The sequence below is a fragment of the Corvus cornix genome, chromosome 4 (assembly GCF_000738735.6).
Source record: "Corvus cornix cornix isolate S_Up_H32 chromosome 4, ASM73873v5, whole genome shotgun sequence".
Classification (NCBI taxonomy): Eukaryota; Metazoa; Chordata; class Aves; order Passeriformes; family Corvidae; genus Corvus; species Corvus cornix.
The window spans coordinates 66,668,244-66,678,303 of NC_046334.1; the positions used below are offsets into that span (position 1 = coordinate 66,668,244).

Sequence of the window (10,060 nt, forward strand, 5' to 3'; positions counted from 1 at the left end):
ATACATTTTGTATATTAATGCTATCCTGTAATCACTGACAGCAACACCGTTATTGTTATAGTATTGTAAAGTATTATAGTATTGTTGAAGTATTTATAGCAGGAGGTATGTTAGTGATGGATTTAAGGGAATGGATAAGCTACTTATCAAGGCACTGTGGATGTCAGTCTGGGAACACCTTGGTACTATAGGGTGCTCTGCAAAGATTTTTCCAAAAAAAAGGAGTAATTTCAATGATGATTAATTTTTATTCTTGCATCATCATCCTTATCATTAATTAATTTTTCATCTTTTAAATTTTGTGCATGTATTATTGTTAAATCCGAATTTTTTTAATAACTCCTGCTTTCTTATTCTGACAAATTCAACACTTTATGTGATTAAATGACTGTTTAAATGGCCATGTAGGGCAAGTAGTTCTGTACACTCAGTGAAGTTTGTATGTTTGGAGACTGAGTCAAGTTATGTAGACCTTCTCATGGGATTAAAATTTTCTTTCTAGATTCTTCACTGGCTCAAAATAGGAAATACTACTTCCTAGTGCTGCCCAGAAAATTCTGGGTGCCCCAGACTTGACAATGCTACAACATGAAGAAATACTACTGAAAACATTTGTTTGCTTTGTTACTTTGGTTTAAGTGTTTGGATTATTGAAAGGATGAGGATGTTTGCTTAGTTGGTGTAGGGAATTTCTACTTCAAACAAGATGAAACTAGTTTCTCCCATTTTTAAGTGCTGTCCATGCCAAGGACTGGTGTGGGGAACTTTGCTACCTTGTTAAATTACTCCCAGTTTTCCCTTTTTTAAACTGTATTGAGTTTTTCTCCTGTGATTAAGTAAAAAGTAATTTTTTCAAATAACCTAAGTGTTATAAGTAACATGAAAGTGTCATAAGTATGTAATAGATTCTCCCTCATCTGTCAGTTGCAGGTTCACTGGGGTGCTGGAGGAGAGATGTGTGTCTGGAGCAGGGATTTACAGCCCAGATTAAGTTACAACACTTGTATTTTTCCATTATGTATTATTCAATACATTTTAGCAAAGAACTGAAATAGGATGTGTCAGAGTATTGTAGAGTTCAGCCTTCACTACAGGATCAATTGCTGCTTTTTTGGAGAATTACAGAGGTTTTGTCTTCACAGAAAGAAGCCTCGAGTACAGGCAAATACTCTGGTTTGAAGCCTTAGTATTGCTACTACTTCAAAAAATGTTTAAACTTTTTTTTTTTTTTTTTTTTGGCAGAAGCATTTTTTGAGCTTCTGAAGGGTATTAAACTGTTCAAAAAAGGCATATAGGAAAAGACAAATATAAAAATTAATGTTAAGCTGTTGTTTCTGAATTAACCATCAAAACTGTTCTATTCTTACTCCTGTTGCAAGAGGGGCTGTGAGAAGCCTCACTCTAGGTGAGAATGTGGGCACAAATGCAATGAGTGATGTTAGTTAGTGTGTATTTTACCTAGTTTTATACCTTCAGTTAGTGAGTTGTTGTCTGTATTTCAGACAGCTTTGAAAACAAACCTTTCACTGAAAAATAAGTTTATATCATCCAAATTAAACAGTATTGTCATTCCAGATAGGCTAAATATGTTCTATTATCGGTGATCCAAAGGGCTTATGAAGGGATAGAGAAGTAGAAAAAAAGTCCATCTTCTTTTCTTAAAGAAGAGGTAATTAATAAATATGTAAAACCTCCCAAAACCTTCCTAATGCATGCACAGCTGCAATGAGAAGGTGGGCAAGGGAACTGAGGTGTGTTGGCCTCCTTGTGAGTGGGTAGGGAAGCTCAGGAGCATATCCAATTGAGGTGTTCATGCTTAAGATAATTTAGGTTTTTTAATCAACTGGTAGTTTCTTTCCAAGTCAAAACAAAGGCTGAAACCTAACCAATGTCAGCTCTGCAGTCAGTTTATTATGGGATTAAATAGATCTGAAATGTTATCTTAAGACTGTTATTATCTGTTAATTGACATTTAATTCCAGCTAGTTTTAACATAAACATTTTTCTGTTAGGAGTTTGTTTTGCAGGACAAAGGGAAAAGCATATTTGTATACACACACACAGAGATGCAGGTTTAGTGATGTCTGATCTAATACATCATCAAGGGGAAACAGCTGTGATTTAGTGAGCACGAAGCTGAATGAAGTTCATAACTAGGACTGCATTATTGATGCTCTTGGAAGGGTTTGAGAAAACTTCTCGCCCTGCACATGGCTTCAGAGTTTAACCACTGAGGTGGGTGGTGCCAGGAGAAAGGTTGTGTCTGCAAAACTCGAGAGCTGGGTCATTCAGTTCTGTGTAATTGCGTAATTAGAATGCAGCATTTCGTGTAACACACCCCCTCAGCACAGAGGGGGAGAGAGAGGTCCTCCAGCTGCCTGACATATCTACAGAAATCCCACTCTTTTGGGCAGAGGTCTGTATCCCTGCTGGCCTGCTCAAGTCAAGGAGGATCCCTATGGAAAAGGGATTTGGGTTCAGTGCCTCCAGGGCAGTCCTGGACTGCTCTAAGATACCGAGTGATTTAATGATACTGTTTGATTGTTCTGGGGATAGGGAGACAGGTACAGGCAAAGACTCTGGTTTGATGCCTTGGTATTGGCAGTGCTTCTAAAAATGGTTAAACCTGCTTAAGCAGTAGTCGTTTTTGGCAGGACCATTTCTTTCAGAGGTTCTGAAGACTCTGGTGTGCCAAAGGCAGCTATGTGGTGTGCAGGGCAGCTTCTTTCACTTCTCTTGAGGAGTCTTCACCCTTTATTTCTAAACCACCACAGTGCTTTGAAATCCAGACATTATCTCTTGTTCAGAAAAAAAAAATAAGCTTCAGCACAGCCCTCAGCACTTTGTGTTTTATGGAATTCTGCAGAGCTTATTGTGAATTAATTCAAGACATAAAAATTAGTATTTACTACTACTAAGAATTACAGGCTTCTACCTTATGAACTACTAGGAGTGAAGAAACAAGCTGAGGTTTGGGTTTTGACAGCCTCTTGAAGGTCAGTGAAACCTTGGTTGTTGGAGTGAAGCATCCACCAAGCCCCAGCGTGACTCCAACCACAGAGGCCGATGCCTCAGTACGTGCCCAGTGTTGTCCAAGATCTGGAGCCAGGACACATCACTCACAACCATCTGCTGAATAATGATGTGGCAGAGTCCAGACATGGCCCTTGTGTAAGCAACTGTAGGCACAGCTTCATTCTGTGTATCTCAACTCTCAGCATAATGATGGATGGAATGAGAACGGAGTGGTTGCTGCTGGAAAACTCAGCTAAAGAACTATTTCTTCCCACAGAAATTCATCACCAGGTGTTACTCAAAACGAAAGAATATTTTTCTAAAAGGTGTGGTGTTGCAGGAGAGGTTACCATTGGAGTATTGAGCTTGGCTTCCTTCACATGGATCGCCTGCCGTGAGTAAAGGGGCTGTGCTAAGGGCTAAAGGCATCCTAAATATAACAAGGAATCAGGATATTGTATAGAAATAACTGAGATTACATTGAACACTGGGCTAATACAAGTGGAATCAAATTCAAAATATAAAATAAAAGGTCATATCTTCTAAGTGAGTAATAGCAGAGTTTTGTAAAGTAGAAACTTGCAACAAGATTCTCATTATAGATAAATAGTACTTGGATGATCACGGGATGTGCTTTAGCAGCCCCTGTGATATTCATGAAAACAAGTGAACAGAATATTCTGCTCTATCAGTATGAGTTCATAATTTCTGAACAGTTTGATGAGTAAGGTGAAGAGGCTGTCGTCTCAGAGGGAGACATGAGGAATATATTCATCCTTAGATTCTGTGTGGAGCAAGAGGAAAAGAACTGAAAGCCAATGGCTGCAGAAGAAAAAAAATGGTACAAACAACTGCTGAATGAATTGAGGTTGAATTCTGGAATTGATGGGCAGAGCACCCAAAGTCCACCACAGCTTTCCAGGGAGAGTGGTGGCTACAAAAAAACCCCCAAAACTAAACACCAAAACCCAAAAACGAAGAAACAAACAAAAAGTGAGGATTTTCTTAATAAGGAAATTTAAGTTCATGAAAGAAATTATTTTATATAGCTCCTCTAACATCCCAAGGGAAATCTCAGACCTGTGCTTCTGTGAAATGTCTTATGCCACTAGTGCTCTTAATGCTTTATTCAAACTATTTTCTTTATCTGGGCAAAGTGTGGATGTTATTAACTATACTGGAGACAATCTGCTCTGAAAGTAAAAGCCTGTTGGGACAAATGTTGTGATACAATTACCTTAATATGTAGGCTAAATGTGTAAAAGAGAAGAACATATTCAAGTAATGTATAAAATATGTCACCACAAAAGAATGTACAAATAGCCTTCAAGAGGAGCTCAAAAGTTCTGAAACAACACTCCAGGGAAGAAAATTTAGGAGAATGTAGATTAACTACAGATACTCATTTCTGGATGGTTTTCTTAATAGTTGCTGTTTTGAGAAAGCTGATAGATTCTTAAAAGCCAGTTTTAGATTTTAATGCAGTATCAACTGTTTTCTTAAATTCCTTATGGTCTCAAAATTACACCCATGAAACATCAGCTATGTTTACCAAAATATTTTCAAATTTAGATGAGGGTTGCAACACAGGGAGATAGTTCAAAGAAAGAAGTGTGTATCTAGTGTTGACAGTTTTGCAAAATGATGTGAATATGCATTCAGAATTTTCACTGTAACTGAAAAAAATAGATTTTTACTCTTCCAAAAAAAACCCCACCCCAAACCCCAGCCCTGTCATTATAACACATTTTGACTTTAAAAATAGCATTTGTTCTTGTGCTTTAAAACAGAACGTATCAAGCCTTTTTAGTGGAGCAATTTATTCTATCACCATTGAAAACAAATGTTGAGAAAGAAAACTCTGTTGGGTTCCCATCTTCTTGTTAAGTTTCTGTGCAAAAAATAGATCCTGTGAACCTGCGACTTTTAATGCCCTGCAAGTGTGCAAAGAATAACAAGAAAAGCTTAACCAAAAAAACAATAACCTGAGTTCATTGTTGTATCATAATAAATACTGTAAATGTGACAATTTAATAAGTGAGTAAAAGAAATGGTCAGATCACTGAGAACACAGGGATTGCCCGGCCCCCACCCCAGACCTGCCCGTGGTGCTGCCTCCTGTGTGACATCCCTGCCCTCGCCCACCAGGGGCTGGTTTGGGAACGGCCAGAGGTAAAGCCACGAGACCCCACCTGGAGTTACTGAGTCCAGCTCTGGGGCCTCACAATAAGAAGTCTGGGGATCTGTTAGAGCGAGTCCAGAGGAGGCCACAAAGATGCTCAGAGGGCTGGAGCATCTCTGTTATGGAGAGAGGATGGAAGAGCACCTAAAGGGAGTGACGTGAGAGCTGGAGAGGGGCTTTTGACAAGGGCATGGAGAGACAGGACAAGGGGGAAGGGCTTCACACTGACAGAGGGCAGGGTTAGATCAGATATTAGGAAGAAATTCTTTACTGTGAGGCTCTGGCACAGGTTGCCCAGAGAAGCTGTGGCTGCCCCATCCCTGGAAATGTCCAAGGCCAGGTTGGATGGGGATTGGAGCAACCTGGTCTGGTGGAAGATGTCCCTGCCCGTGGCAGGGGGTGGAACTGGGTGATCTTTAAGGTCCTTTCCAACCCAAACCATTCTATGATTTTATGATCACTGGATGTGCAGACAGGATAAATGCAGCTGTCTGAGAGGCAGCACTTCACACACAGCATGACAGAGATTTAGCAGAAATGCTGGTACTTTTTGGAGAAACCGTGGTCTATCAAGACCTCTGACAACGTGGGAGGTGCTTGCTTTGAGTCAGACTAGCAGACTAGTGCAGGAGTAGACACATTTTAATTTGCTTTTAATTGAGTAACTTAAGATCTTCAATAATTCCAGTTTCCAAGAAAAGAATGAGGCAACTCTAGTCTTGAAGTACTTCATGAAATAATTATTGAACCAGGTCGGACCATAAAGTGCTCTCTGGATGAAACAGAAAGCAAAACCAGGCCAACTATGTACGGTATTTCTAATACTTCCAGCCTTCAGATATTTCCAGAGTATGGAATTCCAACCTGATACAGCTTCTGTGTTGCACTCAGTGATATACAGATATAGATTTATATATATATATATATATTTTTTTTTCCCCCTGGAAACCAGGCTAGTGCTTCCTTTGACTCCCATGGCCTTAGGTCCCTGCACTCATCTGGGAAGGAGGAAGGTGTATTAAAAGAAAATGTACTAGGATTGAGTGACTGGTACCAGATAAAAAAGTAGTAATGGGCATTTTTGACCACTGGAATGGCTCACAGATGTTTAGCATAGAAATGTTGTCATTTGGGTGATAAGATAAAAATGCCCTGGTATGTTTGATTATAATACTTAACATTACACATTTTAGAGCAGACTAGGTATACGTATCTGCATGTATGCAGTCTTAATATCAGGGATAAATTTGGGTAATTATAGCTCATAATTTGTCTCATTGCAGCTATTTTTGAAAGTTAAATAATTGCTGATAGAAGGGCGTGGTAATTTATGGCAAGAGAAAATGCTCTCGCCTTATCTTCTGTCGAGGGTGGTGGGTGTAATTCTGAAGCTGGTCCTGTTTGCTGCTTCTCTAAAATATGCACTGCTGCTATCTGTAGGCACGTTTTGGGGACTGAAAAGATTCACAGCAATGTGGGTATTTTCTTAGTAAATGAAATTATCACCATGCAGAATGCTTGTAAAATATTTAGATAAATGGTTGTCTGTAAGTGGGGATATGTGGGTATGTTTTCTAAATAAAAATACTTAATTTTGAAAGAAAATAACATAATAAATTTCTGGTTGCTAATATTATGCCAGAGAATAGATTTGTTTTTTAAACTGATCTAGGTTTCCACAGCTAGGGGAAGCAGCAGCTTATTTAAGTAGTAAGCTGTTTTTAAGGAACCATGTCTGTTTATTAACTTAACGATGTTCAACAAAGAGTTAGATTGAAATGTGGATATTGCCTTTGAGAAGATGAATGTCATGAGAAGGAGCTGATGGGATTATAACTTCGAGTATGTTCCTGTTTATGTGTTCAATGTATTATTAAATGTCATTTGTTTAAGAAAGAATTAAGTTAATAATGGATCTAGTATAAACAAATACTGTTTTTATATCACTTAGGCTCTATTTGATTTTTGTTTCATGACAGCAGTTCAGAATTAAGATTCCATTATTTATTAGCTAGAAAGAGGGACGGGAAACAACATGTCATGTGTTTAGCTAGGAAATCCATGGAAGTTGAAGAAGTGGCTAAACATTATGGATGTAAAATACAAAATGAAGGTATGAAAGTATGAAAGTACACTTCCAGGAAATACTGGATGTCTTGCTATAAAAGAAATATTTGGAAGATCTGACAAGACATCAATCATGTGAAGATGCCCAGAAAGCACTATGTATCCGGCATTATAGAGGATTAAAACTAATTTAGGACAGCCTTCCAATGCAGTTGGTATGGCATAGTTACCCTGGAGAGATCAAGTACTAAGGAGTTTCAGGAACTAATAGTTGTAAACTTTAATAAACAGGATCTCAGTATTTTAAATTCTTCATTTAGGATATGATTCAGAGCTGTGTAGGAATAACCCAACACAGGGAGTGGACACTGAGGATGTGCCTAAGTGTGTTCTTCCCAGTAGTAAAGCCTTTGCCATAAGAGATGCTCTTCCTCCCTGAGGAAGGAAGGACTTCTCCAGCACCTTTACAGAAGGCTGGGAAAGCTCTTCTCACTGCATTTCTCAGTAGGGGAAAATATCCATGCAGGAAAACACTTTATCATGTGTAAAGCGTAAGACATTCAAATTCAGTGGGATTCGTTGTGTTCCTAAGTTCAAGCAAGTTCTTTAAACTTAGAGTTATTCAGCAGGCACAAAATTATGACAAGCAGGGTCAGTCTATCAGGCAAGACACTTGCTTTGTGTATTTAAGTACATTTTCTGTCATCCTAAACGTACTAAAAATCTTTGCATACTCCAGTAATGACTGCTGAAGTGTGACTAGTTAAGGAAATAATTTGGTGTAAATATTCCCCTATGTAGGTAATATGCTTTTATTACTCTTAACACCAAAATCAGTGTCATACTTGAAGGAATAAATTACAAAACAAGGAGAAGTCTAGAAAGCAACTATTATGGATACAGTAGGGGATTCTCTAGCCACCACTTCATTATGGGGTTTGTTTTTTTTTTTTTGTTACTTTCGGCTGTGCTTTATAAAACATGTTTATAGACTATGTCAGCAATGTTCTTCCTCAGTTGCTGTTGCAAAGACTATTTTCGTAGTTTATCACAGAATGCCAGATTTGCTCAGCATGTAATTTAATCTTATGCTTGGAAGCATCCACATTACTTGGTTATCATGAAATTATTCTTTAATAAAAATGTATGCTTTGTGATCTATATTTTATTAATTTGGTGAGTCAGTTTATCGATTGTTGCAGATGCCATGAATGTATAATTTGTCACAGTTATTGGTTGCCTGTCAGCAGTTCGTAGCGTCACAGTGTTCTTGGCTCTTGGGGCACCTTAGGAAAAAACCTCACTTGATCTGCAAAAGAAAAGCTTTCTCCTGTAAATTATCATCAAGACTTGGGTTGATACCAGGTTTATCACTTCACAGCATGTATTGTCGTGTGTTAGCTAAACTCCGTGAATATATTCATAACGTGGCCTGCTCAGGCAAGGGCTTTGAGCAAATACAATTTAGTGATTTTAAATGTTGGGGGTGAGGTCAGAAGGAGCACAGCATCAGAAATGGGAGGCGCAGACTTTGTCACTAATTTAGTTCACACTGAACTTAGGAATTATTAGGGTCACTAGACTGGAAAAACAGAAGAAAATTCTGGGGTATTTTTATCCCCCTCTTCTACAGTAGATAGTTTTCTGCTGTAATATAAAGCAGTGATAAGTTTTGTTGATTGAAAAGTTTATTTTCAAGAATGAGTGTTAATTAACTTGAATTTTGAAAAAAGGCTGTGTATTCCATGTATTTTAGTAAAGCAGGTATTTATACCCACAACTGTTTGGCTTGAATAAGAAACTTTACTTTGGTAAGAATTTCGCAGTGGTGATACAGATTTTAGCTTTGCGTGCTGGAGTGGAGCTGTGTGGTTGAAACATCTGCTGGTTTCATTTTGTTATTTTTAAAGTCTGGTTCTGCATCCTGGGAGCTTGGTAAAGGCATGCACAGAGCTTGTGTGCCATGTCAAAACCAGTGGCTGAGCTCAGATTTTGGCTGGAGTAGGTATTGTGGTTTATATCCCCTCATCTTTTTGGAATCTCTAAAATATTACTCTCTGGTGCTTCACAGCGATCAGTGATTTAGGCAAGGGCATCCTTCCACACGGAGTAGAACAAGTTCCCTGGGGATTCCCCAAGTTTTTGGTCTCTACAATTAATACACAATGGGGGGGACTATATAAAAAAATCCGGGAGAAGGCCCTGCCCAAAATAAGACGGGCAGAGGGAAGTTAAAAAGGGGGAGCGAGAGGGAGGGAGAAGAGACAAATAAGGAAAAAACGAGAAAGAAAAAGGGTGGGGAAAAGAAAGCGGGGTGGGGAAGGAAAAAATAGAGGAAAAAGGGAGGAAAATAATTAATCGCGGGGGGGCGGGCGAGGAGCGGGCAGAGCCGCGCCGCTCCCCGCCCCCGCCGCTCGCGGCCGCCGCCGCCTAATGAGCTGCGCGATGATTGGCCGGGCGCCGGCGGCGGGCGGCCGCCATTGGCTGCGGCCGCGGCGCTCTCCGCCCCCATTGGTCCGCTCGCCTGCCCCGTATTTTCAGCAGCGGCGGCGGCGGTGGCGGCGGATTCCGGTGTGGAGCCGGCGGCGGGATGCAAGGTGGGCGTGTGGGCGGATGGATGGAGGGCGGGATGGGTGGATGGATGCTCGGTACCCGCGCGGTGCACCCGTCCCTGCGCACCGTCCTGAGGCACAATGGTTGATTTTTCTTTTCTTCTTTTTTTTTTTTTTTTTAATAATTATTTTTGCACCGCACCCCCGGCGGCCGCTGGGCGGGGGCTGCGCCAGCGCAGCGCCG

General features: G+C 40.0%; 1 protein-coding gene across 4 annotated transcripts in view; it reads left to right on the forward strand.

The window, feature by feature from the left end:
* Window positions 1-10,060, forward strand: part of CTBP1 (C-terminal binding protein 1) — a 236,084-nt gene that overhangs the window by 76,310 nt on the left and 149,714 nt on the right. Inside the window, exon 1 of one of the 4 annotated variants that reach the window (XM_039550323.1) lies at window positions 9,815-9,861. The exons of the other annotated variants lie outside the window; for them this stretch is intronic. Within the exon in view, the coding sequence (XP_039406257.1) occupies window positions 9,855-9,861 (7 nt within the window). The 5' untranslated portion in view covers window positions 9,815-9,854. Of the gene's footprint in view, window positions 1-9,814; window positions 9,862-10,060 lie in introns of those variants that run through there. 4 annotated transcript variants of the gene reach the window in all.